General features: G+C 36.2%; 1 protein-coding gene across 2 annotated transcripts; it reads left to right on the top strand.

Annotated features, from left to right (window-relative positions):
• Positions 1 to 147: 147 nt before the first annotated feature.
• Positions 148 to 18,972, top strand: LOC146000432 (uncharacterized). Of its 2 annotated transcripts, none has more exons than XM_083138052.1 (2): positions 148 to 245; positions 11,485 to 18,972. In XM_083138052.1, exon 2 carries the CDS (start codon positions 11,878 to 11,880, stop codon positions 13,984 to 13,986), a length of 2,109 nt encoding a protein of 702 aa, XP_082994178.1. In that variant the 5' UTR covers positions 148 to 245; positions 11,485 to 11,877; the 3' UTR covers positions 13,987 to 18,972. The 2 variants fall into 2 exon arrangements, with proteins under 2 accessions (XP_082994178.1, XP_082994179.1); XM_083138053.1 differs by lacking the exon at positions 148 to 245 and adding an exon at positions 395 to 525.
• The last annotated feature ends 649 nt before the right edge of the window (positions 18,973 to 19,621 follow it).

The raw sequence follows: 19,621 nt of genomic DNA, 5'->3' as shown, positions 1-19,621 counted from the left end.
TTATATTTTAAGAAATACGATGAGATTGTGTACGATGTTGAAACACTGGTATTTTCTTTCTCTCCCGACGGGGTGCTATTCTTTATCAGGCACGGAATTTCATTCCTTGCCTTCAGTGTAGGACACTTTGTGTTAAGATAGTTCTGTGTTTAATCCAATAAGTTGTGAAGTTTTTAAAGATTTGGCGAATGTTGAGGCATTAAAGATATTGTTCATGTTTAATGTACAAAGATGAAATAGATGATGTAAGTTAAGTGTTTGTGATGTATAACTTAACAAAAAATGTTAAACTAACTGGATTGAAAAGTACATACTGACACAATATTTGATTTCTCTATTAACAAAAGATTTGACAGCTTTACGCACACGGGTTATCCATCCGTTAGTCCTACGTGCCAATTATTTCTCATTTAGTGCACTTTAAATTATAGTAACAAAATCATAAGTTACTACGAATATTAACGCTTAATTCCTAGAGGAGATTGCAAGAAATGTTCTATTTATCCACGACGAAATATATCCATGGTATGAACTATATTTCGGGATGAGTCCAAACCAAGTGTCTTGCTTGTAATAATAATAATAACCGAAGTTTACAATTAATGGTATGACTTAAGATGACCGAACCCCTCTCCGATTTTCTTCATATTTGACATACTTACTAATTGAGGCCTTCTAATGACGAATCTGAAGTTGAAATTTGTCGGAAACGTCTAGAAATGGTAAAAATTTACTATTCTGCGGACACCTGTAATTTTTTCGTATTGCCAATTTTTGACATTCGTACTTACCTATATCTGGGTACTATTATAGTATGGGGGAGACACTATAAATCATATATTTCGCACTTTTTTACATTGCTGACGTACTATTTTGGAATGCGGAACATTTCCTAAGGTGAAATAATGCATTTCTAAGATAATGTCTATTTCTTACATTTACGAGTACTTACTGTTACTTGTTATTTCGATTCTGTAACACATTATGGCAGGCGATAGCGTACTGGTTCAGGGTGTTTTGTCGATTTATGCAGTTTTGCAACCTCGTTCACCGGAAAATACCTACTTTCGTGCCCGGATTTGAAATTATGCTAATACCTCGCAAAACCATTGGCGTTAGCCCCACAAACCATTCACGTTAGCCCCAAAAACCATTTTCCCATAAGGTTGAGTTAGGTTAGGTAAGCATAGTTAAAAAAAATAAAAAATACTCAAAACGTCATGTTCTAGGGAAAACACAGCGGGTTTGAAATACTGACTATGTGGTTACATCATCATAACGAATGGAACATTGTGCTCTCATGCAGAAAGCAAATGGCGGCAGCAGAAACAGCATGTCGGACAGAGATTTTCACAGAAAACAACATGTATTCGCATTAAAATGGATGAAAACTACATTCACGAACTTCCACAATGCTACAGAAAATGATTTCCGTAAGTATTTTCTCCTGTAAATTTGAAGAAATCCATCTCCCCTATACTATAATGTTATCCCTATCTGCCTCCGGAACATTCCTTAAGCTGTATTGACGTTTTTTTGATCAAAGTAATTGCAATTCTTCACTATTTTCGTTTAAAATTTTCAAGTTGAAATTTCCCACCGATTCCGGGCTCCGCCCCTGGGCTAATTGACCTACTGCCCCCAACCGCTAACGGGGCCCCGCCTCCATTCTGGCTCCCCGGCTATTTCTATAGACTTTCTGTTAAAAGCATGTTAGAAATTGGCCGGAGTCACCTGCCCCCAAATGAGCACCAAACTTTTAAATTTGAAGAAATCCGTTTCCAGGATACGGAAAACTTAACCTCAATTTTACCACGCATCCACGACACATATAATGCTACAGGAATGTATTACGGTAAGTAGTTTCGGTACTTGTTTACTATCCGTCAGACAGATTTCTTCATTTCTACAGAAGAAACTACTTACCGTAATAAATTCCTGTAGTATTGTCTAACATCGGGAAGGTGTTTTGTGTGAAATTCAGGTAAGTTTTCCGTATCCTGGAAAACTTCAAATTTCTTCAAATTTAAAAGTTTGGGGCTCATTTGGGGGCAGGTGACTCCGGCCAATTTCTAACATGCCTTTAACAGGGAGTCTATAGAATAAGCCTGGGAGCCAGAGCGGAGCGGGGGCGTGTCCGTGTTAGCGGTTGTGGGTGGTAGGTCAATTACCCCAGGAGCGGAGCCTGGAATTGATGGGAAATTTGAGTCAAAAATTTGAAACGAGAATAATTTTTTTGTTTAAATTTCGCACAGATTCCGGGATGGATAGCCCCAAAAACCATCCACGGAATGTTCAGCGAAGCAGATAGGTAGGTACGAATGTCAAATATTGACGAAAACTCAGAAGTTATAGGTGTCCGACGGATAGTAAACTTTTACCGTCTTTTAGTATCAGGATCTAGAAATTGCAAAATAATTGCGAACCATTGATGTGTGGTTAGGTTAGTTTCAGTTAGGTTATGCAAACATAGTTAAAATTTGGTGTCGTGGTAGTATCAGGAATGGCAAAACTGTCAAAGCCAGGAATCGGCTGTAACTCGTTTATTCTGTAATTGTTGACATTCGTACTTACTTATTCTGCTTTGCGAGAGATTGTTTAACAAGGGATTTCGCTTTTTTTTTTTAATGAAATTAGTATCTATTGTCGACATATCGAGTAATTATTGTTTGTTCTTTTCTTGCTTCCTGAACACTCAAAATGGCAGGCATATCTTGACTAGCGTTGTGTTTCAAACGGCAAAGCAGTGTTTCTACCTTCTTAAGAGAAAAATTCCCGCATAGCCCTGAAAACCATTCCCGCATAGCTCCAAAAACCATTCACGCATAGCCCCAAAAACCATTCTGGATCGTATAACCATCCATGAATAGCCCCAAAAACCATTCACGATAGCCCCACGCACCATCATGGTAAGTTTAGGTTGCTTTAGGTTGGGCAATATTGTGAAAAGACTGTGTGTTTGGAAACACTTACCAGAGATTATGTCATCAGATGTTCGCAACATCCAGTTCAAGTACATGGATGGAAATGCAAGCAACAGCTTTCGTGCATCGGACGGACATTATTATTGAAAAATACATGAATTAGCGGCCAAATACATTTAAAAAATGTGAGAAAACACTTCTACGACCTTCCGAAATTACACAGAAACTCAATTCCGTAAGTACTTTCTCCTGTAAATTTTAAGAAATCAGATTCCTGGCTTTGGCAATTTTACCTCAGGAATATATATATATTTCCTTGTGAAACAAATAATTTTGCGAAAATAGACTGTTTTCATTCCGAAAACGAATGCCTTATTTTCGCTTATTTTGCAATTTCTAGACGTTTCCGACAACTTTTAACTTCAGATTCGTGATTAGGAGGCCTCAATTAGTGAGTATGCAAAATATGAAGACAATCGGAGAGGGGTCCAGTCATCTTGAGTCGTTCCAAAGTAATAGATTAGCAATAATATTAAAATTGGCCCATTAATAATTATTGTTATGCTATCATTACATGTTATTGTTATTACATGAACAGGTGTATTCATTATCTAGCATAGGTCTAATTAATATCAATAAAATTTGTATAGAAACAGCTGTCCTGTCAAGGAAATTAATGCCAATTATTTTTAATACCAAAGAGGTTGTTAGGTCCAACTGATGAAAGGTAATTTTGTATGCATATTTTTATTAGTAGTGGTAAGCATAAATTTTCGCAACCACTCTGGATGTAAAATCACACTCCAATCCTTAGTTTTATGTAAGTTCTGCAGAAATTAATCAGCTTAATATTATACAACAATAAACAAGTATGTTGCTATCCGTTCCATGGAGCGTTGCTTTACAATATGGCATCTTCAGTAAATGTGGAAAACATGCTTGCCGCACGAACAATTCACGTCGCCCCACAAACCATTCACGTAAGGTTAGGTTAGGCAATCATAGTTAAAATTCAGGGTATTCATAAACATAGTTTTTGAACGCTAATCATTGCAAAAAATTGTTGTTTCCTTCATAAATCACCGGTGTTTACTTTGTTCACGGACCCCATTATTTCTACTTATTTCGCATTTTCTAGACGTGACCGCCAATTTTTAACTGCAGATTCGTGGTTAGGATGCCAAAATTAGTGAGTATGCCGAATTTGAAAGCAATCTGAGATACTCCCGGTATATTCTCCAAATATGTCCTTTATTCATGGATACTGTCAGGGGGCTGAAGGCCCCCCAAAAAAAGCCTCAGTCCCCTCCCCCCTCCTGTAGCCCCCTAGATTTTTGTAATACGGTAGATGCGTTTCTATTGAAAACTTTTTTTCCTTTATAGAGGAAAGTTCAATGTTCAAATACATTTTCTAGTTCGGTTACATCGCAACGTTACTTTATTTATGATGTGTTGTAAAATTAAATAGGGGGAGAACAGCTGAAGATATGCCCTGGAAAACAGTGCCCACTGATCATTTATTTGATACTAAGTAATTGGCCAATTGAGTCGCCATACTTGCTACTAAATCTGTTGCGTGTCTGGTAGGTGAATGTATTCAGTAGCATTGTTCTTTGGTTGTTGGTATATACAGTTTCTGAATAGGTCTAGCAGTTGTGACAAATGAATTTTACATGAATAAGTAGGACAACGTTCAAAATCTAAAGAAGTATTATGTTTCTTTTCTGTTTGTTAGTTCTTCATTGGAGTACCGACAATTGCACGAGTGTTAGCGATGTTCTCTCATTGGTTTCCTCTATCTATTCTTATCGCTGCAAATATTCGAGAGGGATAAATACGATGATAAAGAATCAAAGAGTACACAGACTACCTGATTCTTAAATGCTAAAATCAAAATTGGGCTCGCAGCTCCAATAGTCTAGCCGTAAACCTGATATCAAGGGGTCCTAACTTCCATCCCCTGTCGAGGTAGGTATAACATTTCATTAAGTGGTTTGGTTGGGAATTCACTAGAAACTGAAGGTCTCTGTGCATATTGTGGGCCTTAATACAAATCCAATCAACTAATCATTGCAATACAGTGCAAAAATCAGCATACTTGGGTAATTTTATTGCTCGCAGTCTTAGTCCAACATCTTAATTAATTATCATTTGTGAGGTTAGAAAGCAATTTCTGCAGTACCATCATAGTGGTATCCGTGCAGGAGAATCAATCTTTGATCCAATTCGGATCAGTATTTATGGATAATATATTTTGAAATAAAATTATAGCAGTTATTTTCACTAATCAAAATGCTCGGTGCAAGAGTTGCAACTCTTTTAATTGCTTTTATGTCAATATATTTGCCTCCTAATGGAGGTGAATTTATAGTGAGAGCAGCAGGTTGAGAGCTTCTTTGCATCTAGATGGGAATCTATAAATTGATGAAATCCAATTGCTTTGATATAATGATAAAAACCACCTGTCATCATTGTCTGTGCTGAGGCCAGAGTTCGAAGATGACCATTTTATATGAAGGTTAAAATCGCCCATCAGAACAATGTCAGTTTCGTTCATAGCATTTAGCACAGAATCTAATAATGTTGACAAGGTTGCAGTGCAAGATTTATGGGGTCTATAAAAACAGCCTATTAAGAGTTTATGTGAGCCTATATTTACCTGAGTCCACACTAACTCGCATGGAGTTTTCAGATCCAGATGTTGTTTACCAGTAACGTAACTCTGCCTTCATGTGCACCTCTTATCGTCGAGGAATACCTGAAACTCACTCAGGGGTAATTCACTATCGCTGATCATTTCATTAACCAGTAGCGGCTCGTGCCTAAAATAACAGGTGAAGAAGTACATTTATAGGCAATGAAAATAGTAAGTTGGACTGAATCATGCTTGACTCTACGTTTTGTAGATGAAATCGATCCTTCTATCTTTCAGTGCTGCAAATCTATCGATAATGTCTTCATGGAAGGGGTGACATTCAATAAGTTCGTTCAAGAGCTCCTTTTTGATTGAAATGTTCGCCAAAGATGAAAGTTGGTTCTGTGATGTCGAGCTTCTTGAGTAGGTTTTTATTCTCTTGAGGCACGAGAAACTCCTTTCCACTGATGCACTGGTTGAGGGTATTTTTTCGACCATGGAGAAGAGTTTGTAAGTTTCCTCGAATACATCTCGATTTGCTCTCAAAGAATGAAGAACTTCTTCAGGTGTTCTTCTGAGGCTTATTAAATATTTGGGGATAACACTGTTGTAGCTGGCATAGTGCATCGGAGGGGAAATTAATGGAATGTGTTTGAAATTTCGATGTGTCTACAAGGCAAATCAACTTCAATTTGTCACAGTCTTGAAACCAAACACTTATTTGCATCAAAATATCAAGTATTTCGAAGTAGAGGATTCTATAATTAAGGAAAACTTCTGAATGTTGTCTTCCGGTAGTCACACTCGTGAGTTTGGCTGTGTTTTCAAACAATGTACCGAAATATTGTTCGTTCCTTCTTGCCGTTAGAATATCAGTCGTACTCTTGATTTTAGCCATGTAGAAACTGATGTCCAACGATCTTTTCTGAAGAACATCGAAAAGAACGTCAGTCATACTAAAAATGTCATTGAAAACTACGACCAGGAAAGTGAACGGAAAACTGTTCATTTCATGAAGAAAACCATTGCTTGATCGAATCGCCTTTTCATCAGATTCTGGATCGTCCATAATTATTTTAAATACATGTTTCAGCCTGTCCCAGTCTTCAATGATCACACGAATGAGTCTGGAATGCGAACTCCACCTCGCTTCAGTTAAAGTTGGGATTCTTTTGGCCAAAACTGAATCAAGAACGTGTGTTCGTTTGGCCGATTTGTGAAAACAATTTGGAAAACCACCTATACTCGAAAAAAAATATGTGGCATTTTGAATTGCTATTGCAACTTTGTTTCAGAACTATATTTAGCCGATGGGCTAAACAATGGACAAACATTGCTTGAGGTGCTTCATCCTTAATTCTTTTCTGCAGTCCGTTTAAGTGCCGTGACATTACACTTGCACCATCGTAGCATTGCGCAACTAATTTACGTTCATAATCAAACTCTTTCAATACACCGTCTAACAAATGAAAGAGTGTTTCTACAGACCTATCAGCGCTTACGTAAAAAAAAACAACTAAAAATCGTTCTACCAGTTTCCCCTCTTCATTAACATATCTCACAATAATGGAGCACTGTGATATCTGGCAAATATCTGTGTTGTCATCCACTTGAACAGAAAAAAAACCTGAAGCTTTAATTTAATTCCTAACATATTCCTGTAAGTACTCAGAAATGCATGCAATGAGTTCGTTTTGTAATGTCTTAACACATTTTTTTATTTTCTTGTAATGGTTCTGTATTTCTAACGAATTTCTCGATATTAATAATGCAACAAGTTCCTTGAAATTCCCACGATTAAGCGAAGCGTATCGTACCCAAGGTATTGGGTAAGAAGTATAAAGTCTTAGCATAGCAGGAAGCAGAGAAAGGAATGCAGAATAAGCAATTAGGCAAACGTTAGGTGAGTGTTGGGATTGTCAGGAGGTGAGATCAGTTGGCGAGAATAGGAGAGAGAGTAAGGTCTGCGGATTGTGAGAGGAAAAGCAAAGTGGAGAACGATTATTGGACGATGGTGTGTGATAGATTCGATGTCTGACAGGGAGGTCAGACAAGTGATAGTTGAGAGGACAAGCGTAGGAACAATCTTCATATATTTGTAAGGCAACTAATATCCTTTTCTTAACCAATCCATATCGGTTCAGTCATGGAGAGTATAAAACCCATATCTAATCTAAGTTAATTTCTATCGCCATTCCTTCAAAAGGTAACCTCTTGCATTTATCACATTTAGGCCAAGCGAGTGATAACCATCTGAGAGATGAATGAGAAATAACTATATCACCCGATTCAATCTAGAGGTTCTTGGTTCGATCCCAAACGCAGCATGGGAGTTGCGTTACGGAAGACACGCTTTCATCGTGACCCCTGAACACAAGTTATTGTTTACATAAATACAGCGTTGCGTCAACTATTAATTGTAGGAAAAGCCTATTCAATCGTACATTTAAAAGCCTACTATTTTTTTGAAGGGCATCTGCTATGGTATTCCTGTTTTTTTTAAAAAAACTTTGAATTGTAACTTACACTTTAAATGTTCCACCGAATCATTGTGCTTATGCAGATAACGCATTATATTGACAAAATCGTTATACCCTTCTTTATTCCACACATTGTATTTGTTGCTAAACAGTAAACAAGGCCAGCAGAACAACGATTGCAAATATCGACTACTACACAACCAAGGAAAGTCGACAAACCAGGAACTTTTAAATTTAATGTTGTACGATTTCCCTGCCTTTTTCTTCTCTCGCTTAACTGATATTTGAAGAATGTCAGTGGGCCACCCACAATTTAAAACGTCTTTTTTGTCTTCATCCATCCATCTGGAAAATGGTGTCTGTAACAAATTACACACTAAGTCATTTACTGGCTTCATTGTACAAACCACAGCTCAACACGTGATAGGAAACGCGAAACACAAGATCTCGCGAGAACGCAACGATTTTGCCACAACCACTGGATGCAATGTTTTCTGTCGACGAGAGAACTGCTGCACCTACAAGGCGACACCCGTTCAAGGCCAATGCTAGGTGACGTTACTGTTCCCATGACAACCGGCTAAAGTCTTCCGCAACCTGGCGGCGTCTGCCCTTGGTTTCTTTATGCTACGACGAACTCTTCACGTGCGTAGCGCCGAGCGGCATATTATTTGAGTATTATCGTGTGCGTTCTGCTGGGAAATAGTTTAATTTAACAAACAAATGAAAAATGTCAATATTAATTTGAAAATTAGGTGAAAACATCTGCACTTGTTGCACTTGGCCAGCCGCCACTGCATTGAACCACACTTCACTGAAATCAATCACATCGTACTCGTTACATTCACTACAATAGCCATTTTACTTAGACTTTGCACATTTTGATAATATATATGGAAAGCACATACTTCACGGTAAACCGCCTGGGGACTGGGCTTGACATGATTGTCGCCTGCCAGCTGAAGGGCGAATGCAACCAACAATAGACAGTGCTGTGCCAAGCCACGCGGCTGGCAGGTGGCATTGTTCTTGCGACTTCTGGAAGCTGTCCACACGAGGCTCCGATCCAAACCCATGGCCGAGAAAGAGAATCACCTGCAACTAAACGACCAGTCCCCCACACACTTGCAGTTATCCAGCATTTCTTCTCTTGCAATACTTCGAGTCCACATCACAAGTAAAACACAGCAGCACCCAAACAACCCATAAACAGTTGAAATTTTGGAGCACTAAATGCACGTACATTAGGCTTCGGCCTCATCTTGAAACCGCAGGGTATTAAAATCTCTGGATTTGTGTTTTACAGACTTTAACCTTTTTATGTGTATGTTACATATCTGGTAGTTTTATGTATAATTTCCCAACCCTGTAGCTTGCTTGGAGGGAAATTACCATTGTCACTGCTCGAAGTTGTGGTCCCTTTCTTGGTAACCCATTTTCTTTGCTATCTGCCGACCCTGTGGCACATCACACTATGATCCCAGGGGTCCCTGGTTCGAATTCTGGCCTGGGTATGGTTGTTTGTGAGTGTCCTTTCATCATGTCATCACTCATACCCATCTTCGCAAATTAGCCAAAAGTGGCACAAGAAGCGAAGTAAAATAAAGCAAAGCAATCAATCTTTGCTATCTGTGCAAGCACTGACTGGTTACCCTACATGAATCTTTAGTGGAATTTCTGTCTTACCATTCAAAGTTTATTCCATTGGGTACACATCCCAGCCTGGACATGGATGTTCTTTGTGAGTGCCCCTTCGTCAATTTCATGTTATCAACACTCATCCTCATTGTTGTGATTAGACAGAAAGTGGCAGAAAACGAAGTAAAATTACCTAATTCAATAAATCAGTTTATTGCATTGATAGAACTTTTACTCAATGAATGACAGCTGTTGTCTGAATAACTATGTTGAATCAAATTTTCAGACTGAATATAAAATTTTATGTCAATCATGTTTAATGATTTTATTATTTTTGTAAGTCATGTTTATTCAACAGAAGATCTGCTAGTGAATTTGTTTTTATACCAGAGTTTATACAAATTTATGCCTGTCTGAATAATTGTGGGAACATGTGTACAGAAAATCAGGGTTCCCAACACATCTGGGAAACCTGGGAATTCAATGAATTAAGTAAAAAATAGAAATCTCTGGGAAATTAATGTAATGGAGCAATGGGTGCCAATGAATGTGCATACAAAATATACCACATAATCAATATTCTATTGATTGCAGCATAAAATTACAAATGTTCATTGAAGAACACTAATTGTTCATTCACTTCCTTAATATATGTAACCGATAGAATGAAGGAACTGCATATTTAGACATTTACTTTTATTCATACAAATAATAACAAAATTGCAGAATTCTGTGCTAAATTACAGACTATTTATAAATATATTAAATCAGTAACATTACTGATACAACATTTGCCTATATTGGACAATACCAAGTGCCAATTAATCTGTCCCATGGCTAATAATAATATAAAAAGGTGGGGATATGGAGAAGACATTTCAAAAATAGTTTCAAAATGGTAATGTACTATGTAATGAGTACTCTAGAGTTCATGTGGAAACCCTGAGAATGTGTCAAATCTGAAAAAATGAAATATATCTAACACTCGAAAATTGAATATTAATAGTATTACTAGTATTGTAAAGGCGGTCAGGGGCGTGATGCTGATCACATCACCCCCACTCACGACCGGATCAAGAAAGTGTGGGGCGTTACCCCCACACCCCCTATATGCCTTCATGGCGTGGTGCTATGCACAGGGCAGCACTTTACCTTTTTACCTTTAGTATTGTAAAGTTTCCACATCAATGCTTTGCAAAGAAAAGAAATCAGGATTGATTTCAGCTTCATTGAGAAACATTTTCTTTTATTTTAAAGGAAACTCAAATTATAAACAGGGGTAGACAAATACGAGGCACTCTGTCTGCATAGTGCCTGAAAAATTTTATTGTGACATCTGAATTTTGAAATTGAATTGTTATGCATATATTTTGAGTTCACTTATGGAAATTTTCTTTGCCTTTTTTCTTTTAATAAGTAAGTTTTTTAATGTTCGTTTGTTTTCTGCATCATGTTTATAATTAAATCAGAATAATAAAAGTGGCATTATAACTGCAGCACTATGGTAGTGTCAGCCATTTATTAGAATGTATTCTTTAGGAAGGCCACTCCTGCACAAGAATGAATCTACTTTTAATCCTGTCTTATATTAATTCATATATTAGTGTTTTAAAGTCACATAAATGTGTATCGTATCTTAATGAGCTTCCTGACTTTCTAGCCCATAAATAAAAAATATGCTGGCTCCTGAGAAAAAGGGAGATGGTGCCTGGTTTTTTTTTTTTAACTACCCCTGATTGTAAGTGTCAATGTTTGTGCTGAGAAATGTATTGAGCCTTAAATATTTACCCATTGTCTTGTATTACAGGAATTTGCAACAGCAAATGATGTAAAGGCAAGAACTGTATTAAGGACAGTGCTGGATTTGAAGAGTGTCTCAGCCTGATGTATTAAACAAGTTTGACCATTGCTATATTCATGTGAATAGTGTTAATGTTGTTCTCGGAACTTGATGCTGTGTGTATGAAACAGATAGGACTAAACCTCTGATTATATGGAACCTTTGTTTACTTGTGTTGCTTCATCAAAATGGCAGCAAGGGATATTCATGTGTAGTTTTCTGTAGTATTTTTTTTATTGTTTTATTTTAGATATAGTATCTTTGCCACGCTTCATGAGAAACAACTGCTTGACAAAGTTGAGAAGCCTTTTGTTTCTGTCACATGCTAACCTAAAGTAATATAGCAAACATTCGTTCAGTATGGCTACACTTGAAAATAACATAACAGGGGAGGGTGGTAGTTCAGAATGGGGAGAAGACCCCTGCATTGCTTGCGGTCTGAATTCCAGTATTGCTGGGGATGTTGTGTGTGAAGAATGTTCCACTTCACCAGAGTACGGTTCCGCCGAACTAACAATAACCATAGATGCAGCGGATGACAGTTTTGAGGCAGAGCTGAGTAAGTTAGAATCCACACTCTTAGGACTTACAGCTGAGTTGGACACACTGGGTGAAATTGACAGCAGTTCAAATACTGAGGTTTCTGATGCACCAAGCACATCAGTTCAGGATGCTCCAAAAACACCAATAGCGCAAACTTCAAAGAATTTTTTTAATTCTTTGGAATCTTCTTGTGATAGAAGTTTATCATTGGTTACAGACAGAATCGCATCATCCACTCCTGTAGCATCAATTGCTCCCAGGAAGTTTTTACGACCTGAGAATGTTGCTGATGACTTGAGTGATGATTCTATGTTTGCAGAAGATCGCACATTGCTAACTGATCAAGACGAAGCCTTGGAATCGGATGACGACACCCTTGTTCCAAGTTCTCAAGGAAAGGAATCTTCATCCAGCCAGGGAGATGAGAACCTTACGAAGGACAAAGAGATCAAAAATGAAGATTCAAAATACAGATCAATTCGCAAGTGTCTGAATGGGTTAGATGAGAGAAATTGCAAGCAGTTTGTTCTAGTAGATGAGGTTGGCCAGACAAGCAGCTCTGATACCCAAGGAGATGAATCAAATGAAATGTATTCTTCAAATCATGACAAGACTGCAGAACTCACATGCAGTAGTACAAAACCAAAAAATGTTGTTACTAATTTGGTGAAATCTGAAGAAGAATCTGGCAGTGAGACTGGAGGGAGTTATATTATTTTGGATCAAGTAAGCGATTTCAGTGACGTTGACAGTGTTCCTACAAGCCAAGAAGGTGATGCCAAAACAGCAGCAGAGTTAGGTACATCTAGCCCGAAAGTGGGGCAAAATTTGTGCAAGTTTAATGGCACCCCTGTTAGTTCTAGATTTTCAGGCGAATTGAAGGGAAGAGAAGTTTCCTGTACTCCTGGAGGTAATGTTTGGATTGGTATACGCAACGATGCACAAGATATTAACATTGATAAACAACGAGAAATTGCAGTAGCAAGTGGAGGAGAACTGAATATCAAAGTTTTCCCAGAAGGCAAGGAATGCCAATTGGCAGCGTCAGTGGACGGCATAACTGAAATAAAGAAAGAAGAAGAAAGAGAGGTGGTAAATGAAACAAAAGTGAAAGGGAATTCAGGACCAGTAGATCTGAAAGAGGAACTGGCTACTCCGAGGAAAGTCTCTGGAAGCAAGGAAGATGAGAAACCAAAACCGAGAGGAAATGAATATTTTGTAAGTAAAAATCCTGATGAAAATCAAGACAACAATGACCCTGAATGGGAACTGTTGAGAAAATTAGAAAGCGACGAGGAACGCTATCGTGCAATCCGTGAAAGATGGAGAAATTTGATTATTCCGGACCCAAACCAAGATCTGACTCACCTTGCATACAGGAAGAAATATTTCCCTGGGCAGAAGATTCCTACAAACAAAACTCACAGTCCAAACCAGGGATATAAAAGGAAAAATACTTATGAAAACACACCTGCAGCAAAGAGGCAGAGAACACTGTCTGTAGAGTTAGTCTTTGATAAACAGCTAGAGAAGTTGGAACAAGATATGTCACTTGTCAAACATGAGGTGGAAGTGGATCATCAGAGACGATTGGTTAAGCTCTGCGCACAACAAGACCACGACAGGACACTTCTGGAGTTTGCATCAAGGGGGGATCCAATATCTCTCAGGAACTTGTACAACAGTCAACTTGCAGCTGTTCAAATTTTGAGGCAACAATATCACAATAGTTTGCAGAACTTGATGAGCAACTATAACAGAAGGAAGGATGTTTTAAAGAATGCAAGTAACGAAGTGTTGACATTCCATAAATTTTACAATGGTCTCGATGCTGGCAATAATACCTTACTCTTGTCAGAGAAGGAAATCAATGAGCTGTGTGAACTGGAGGACATGTATTTGCAATATGATGCATTGTATCAGTAAAATGACATTAGATACAGGATGCATATTTTTTTCCCCACATACCTTTCCCCCTGCAATTTCAGTTTTCAATTCAAGTTCTGAGAATAACTCCTTCAGTTTATTGTTATTTGCGATATATACAGTGGTATTTTTTTAACTTTTGCCATTCGGAATTCATGATTCATGAAGGAGAAGAGTATATGCTGCCCTTTGCCAGAACAAAAAAAAAAAACAGGTGTGTGTACTCACTAGAGCAATGAACATGTTACTCAAACCAGGAGTGCCTGAGTGCTAATCACTGCCACCATTGTACTGTGTGATAATAATGGCTGTTAACTCCTCCATTCCTCCCAAAGTGAAATTGACAGGCTCAGTTTTGGGTATACTGTGTTCATAAAGACATTTCCAATCAAGTTATATTTCCATTTCATTGTAGCACTTGTAAAAAATGAGTTGTGTTTTTAAAATGTGAAAACGTATCAAGTGCCACAAAGAAAAGATTGTCCAACATGGCCTTACTTTGTACATGTATAGTTTCTGTATTCAGTGGTGTAGGATTATGCACATATATGTTATGTAGCGAAGTGTTTTCTGACTTGCTGAGCAATTTTTAGTGTAATTTACGTTCTCTATGTCCTTCATTGTGGCACTACAGTTAAGAGCAGCAGAGTTCCTGTGAAATTCCTTCAGGCAGTACCTCATCACGCAACCTGAAACATCATAATCATATTTATCATTGTTTAGTGTCAAAATATTGAATTTCAAATAGTTTTATGGTAATTCCATTGCAAATTGTAAGGAACTCCTTCAAGGCGCATGTAAACAAACCTCATTTATGAATTTTCCCAGGTCTTTATATAAGAATAATCATATTTATGTGTGCCATTTTATTTACCAGTTCAAAAGAACAGGATTTTATTCTATTACTACTATTCTCAAAATTTAGTTATTCTTGAAATTTTCCTAACATAAAATATGCATCCTTTTCTTTTTCTTTTCCTCAGTTTGACTCTACATTTAAAGGAAAACTTAATCAATGGGCTAACGAGTTACTCACTAATGTACAGATACCTCACATGTTACTCCATGATAGTCTTACAAAGGATATGAAAATAAAATTTCAACATTATGCACTGCATATTAGCTTTCACCAAAAACATATTAATGTTCTTGTATTGCATTCTTTTTCAATTTACTGAATTATGTTGCTTTGGAGGATACTGAAAAAATAAAGTTGAAAATTAGCAAGATTTATGTTCTAAATAATTACATCTACAGCCAGTACAGGATAATTCAACAGAAAAATTACCACTTGGTCAATTTTTTCTGTGCAATGACGTTTGGTGTTATATCTTAATTAGCTAAATTAGATTTTTTTCTAATAATAAAAATAAATGCCTGATTCCACATGTAACATTCAAAAGTACATTTAGGTTACTAGTCTACTACTTTCCAGTCTTTGTTATAATAGCAGTGACCCTCACAATAATTTCCTCCTTTAAAATATAAGTGTGTAGAGATTGATTATTTGTGTTGTGACCAATGTCATTCATTAAGGCATGTATGACAATATTACTATAAGTTTGCACAATATCTTTACTTGGTGACATGTTAGGCATACACATTGGAAAGAGTCCATATAAATGATAGGTCACATTAAACAGCTTCGGAAAGCTATTTCTTTGTGTAGTACAAATTCTAATGGGAATAACCAGTATTTTTATTTAGTTCTAAAATATGTCTTGATAGTACGAGGGACAGTCAAATTAAAACCTTGATAGTGCAACAAAATATATAATACAGATTGTATACAGTTCAAATTTACATGAGGTAAATATCAACTGTTATTTACAAAACAACCTCAAGGTTGAAACACTGATGAAGTGAGCTTCACACCATTTTTGTAATTTTAAATGTGATGTCTGCTCCATGCGCTTGTACCAGTGAAGAGTGGCAGTTTTTTGCCCTCTGAAGCCTAAAACTTACAAAAATTCTCTGGCAAATTATAATTCAATGTATCTATGCATGCTTACCACATCAGCAAGTTTACTAATAGAGGAGAAAGTTTGACAATGGCTTGAAATTGGTGGAAAGACCTTGACAGTAGCTCATAAGTGCACCACAAAGATTCTTCTTCTTGTGATATGCAGACAGTAACTCAAACTTGAAAATATATGTGGATCAGCAATGGGGTCTATGCTAAAATGAGCACACTTGTTCAACTTGAGAAACCTACTAGATAAAAAACAACAAATTAAAGTTTTAATTTGAGTGTTGAGGAGGAATTAAGCGAAACTTTGCTACTCTTATCATATCAGCCATTCTTTACACCATTGTTAGTTTGAAATTAATATGTTGCAAATGTAGGGAACCTACTGTGCACTAATAAGCACAATGGTACAAAGATTAAATTATAAGTTTCTGGCCATTCTACACCATTGAATACATGTATTCTGCATCTCATGCACCAATAGGTTAACAATTTTTTACTGTTCATTTCATGTTTCCTGCACAAAAGATTGAGATAATTTGTTTTTTAGCTGTAATTTTTTACAAGAAAATTTGTAATTGCCAAATAATTTATTTGGGCAGGTGTTAAAACCTTTGTTAATCTTTTATTGGGAGGTGTGTGAGGAAGTAAATTTCTTAAACACCTGAACTTTTTTTTGTGTGCCGTACCCAGGAACAAACCTCATAGCCAAACAACTAGTGGGGAAAACAAAAGTCATACTTAAGAGATTTCCAACTCTGATAAGAAGTATATTTATGCCTTATAATGATATGAAAATTATTGGCTGTGAAAAAGGGATTAAAATGATACCAATATGTTCTCTCACCGATTTTCAGATTTTTGAGGTTAGGTGGAAGTATAAATGTTAGTCTTAAACACAACTTGTGAAATTACATGTCAGAACTGATGAATGAGTGAGTGTGAATATAGAAATGTATTCACTTTGTATACGTATGGTATATTTACATCCGTTAGTAAATGAAAATTTCACAATTGCTGTGCCTTATGAAGTAATTACAGAAAATAATTCTAGTTCATGTAGCTTTACCATTTACTTTTTTTAATGTTAATTATACTTATAATTGCAAAATAATATTGCAGTTTTTCATTGTTTTTTCAGTTGGTCCTTTATGTGAAACCGTAGCAAGATTTCTATCATAGCATTGCAGTTTGTACTTTTATCATTATCATAGTAATAATGTGTACCTGTCACAGTGTTTTGACTATTGCTGGTTCTAGCAAATCTAACATGAAAGTAAAACAGAAGAGTAGATTTTTGAAATTTTTCATACATTTTAGAGTGATTTTCAAATTCAAAATGGAAAAAATATTGGAGTGTATTTTAAATTCATCATACTAAATGATTGTTGTAATATGCCTGAGTATGCAGTGGAACATAGTTTTAGTATTATTTCACTGAAATGTAAATGTAATTCTCATAAATAAATTCACTAACTGAACTTTTTTTTTTCACAATTGTTTTTGATTAACGTTTCAGCATATCTGTGGAACACAATAGGTCCTCTGCCATGCTACCATGATAAACACCAAGAATTCCTTTCCCAGCAACAAAAATCAAAATATTTCACTATTATAAACATGATATCTGAGACAGGGGGTATAACTGGATGTTGTTCTTTCTGTTCCACCTATGATATAGCTCCATACCTTCAGTTGCCAGCTAATAAACAGTAAATTCTTCAGTCTTGGTTCCAAGTCCCTACACGAATGTCAGCGCAAGGAATTAACATGCATTTAATTCTCCCATTTTTTCTTGGTCTGTGATTTTTTTGTGCTCAACATGTTTCTGAATATTGGTTGAACAATATTCAATATTTTTTCTACATAATATACAAGTGAACCTTATTCTTCCTGTATTTGCAGAGATCAAGAAATTGTAGTGTTATATGTAAAACTTTGTTTGATCGATTGTTTCTGGCATAAAGCATCAAAAACGAACCTGATAGTTGTAAAACTTCATCAAATAAGTTGTGCTCATAATGACCTAAGTTTTATGTATATTTTTTTTAGTTCTTATTAATTCGTATTATACTGTTGACAACTAATTCATTCTAAACAACATATTCAATGTTCTGTCAATCTGCACATCTGTGTTTAATTGAGTGAAACATATATTTTCATATAACTTTTACCTAATGTTGTATTACTATTGACTAACTACATTTTCTTTCCCTTCTCATTTTAACATCTTTTAGTGTCCCATCAAATGACAACAGCGGCACAATCAGTTACACTTCTGGATTATAATAACTCTATTCAAAGTCATTTATGTCGCTACAACCCAAGCATGTCCCTGACTACAGTCCATCTAACAAAATATGCACTAACGTCCTCATCCAAAGGAATGTGCATCGACCGGTGCTCTAATTACTAAGATGCAAATAAAATAAGCAACTGTCAATTGCATTCTTATGGGATAGAAACTGTACTTAATATGACTGTTCATTATATTATATTAACATATACAAAATGAGAATTCTAAAGGAAACTGAAAATTTTCCTCCATTTCGTGTACAGAGCATTTTTCACTTTTATCTTCCTCTTATTATTTTTATTTGTAGAAATAAGAGTGGCATGCACCAATGAGAAGTGCATGACATATAGTGCATTTTTGTTTTGTTTTTTCCCCACTTGAAGGGTGCTGTTGAATATGTATTGTATTATCAAGTAAAAGTATAGTGAGATATGAAATGTGAAAAAAGCAGCTGTGATAATTTGTCATTTGCTCCTGCATTGTGACATATCAACTTCTATAATCTTTGTCACAGGCTTTTCTTTATTTAGTGTAAACAGTTTATAACTTCTGTTATTACTTTATCTTAGTATACTTTCAATAAAACATTTTCATTAAGAATACACAAGTGAACATATTTTTATGAGCATTTTGCTTGCAGCAGTACAAAAATGTAAAATATTGTAAAATTACTTTTTTTTGTAATTATACTTGTCAACAAGTTTATTATTTTCCTTTTGTTTACTAGTTGATATTTTTGAAACATTTGATTACTGTAATTTCAAATTGCATTAAATTTATATTTGTAAACTACATCATTTGTTTTTATCTTTTTATCCAATTTCACTATTAAGTATATGATTGCAATCATATTTTAACTGATCAAGAGTGCCTCAGCCATCTTTCCTCCAGCTTCAGTGTGATACAATTAATAACTTCGTATTCAGTGTTATCATTGCGTTTCTGCAACTTCGATGTAATGGTGGTGGTGATAATTAGTTATGGTTAGATGAAATTTATGAAGGGACATTCACAAAGAATACCCATGTCATGACAGGGACTTGAACCTGGAAACTTTGGTGAAAAGATCAAAAATCAAACACTAAACCCTGAATACCTGCTGGGGGCAGCACAAAGCAGAGTTGAGTGCCAGATGTGAAAGCAACATTGAAAAGAATACATGTGCAATCTCACCAGCTCATTGCAAAGTGAAAGAATGGGTGGGATTACTATGTACCCACTGGGGCTGGAGAGGAGTACCGAACATAAAGGAAAATAAATAAAGTGCAAGCTCACTCAGTTAAGTGTGAAGTTGAAGTTGCAAGTCTTGCAACTTATGGAGCATATTTTCTATGCTCATTCCAATTGCCAAGAATGAGGTTGCACGCAGT

Source organism: Lepisma saccharinum, chromosome 16 (assembly GCF_977018435.1).
Source record: "Lepisma saccharinum chromosome 16, izLepSacc3.1, whole genome shotgun sequence".
Taxonomy (NCBI): Eukaryota; Metazoa; Arthropoda; class Insecta; order Zygentoma; family Lepismatidae; genus Lepisma; species Lepisma saccharinum.
The sequence above is the reverse complement of the archived record's forward strand: the minus strand, read 5'-3'. Positions and strand labels throughout refer to the sequence as shown.

What these genes read in the sequence shown, in the direction of transcription:
- LOC146000432 (XM_083138052.1), top strand. Translation starts at nt 11,878, where the DNA reads ATGGCTACACTTGAAAATAACATAACAGGGGAGGGTGGTAGTTCAGAA.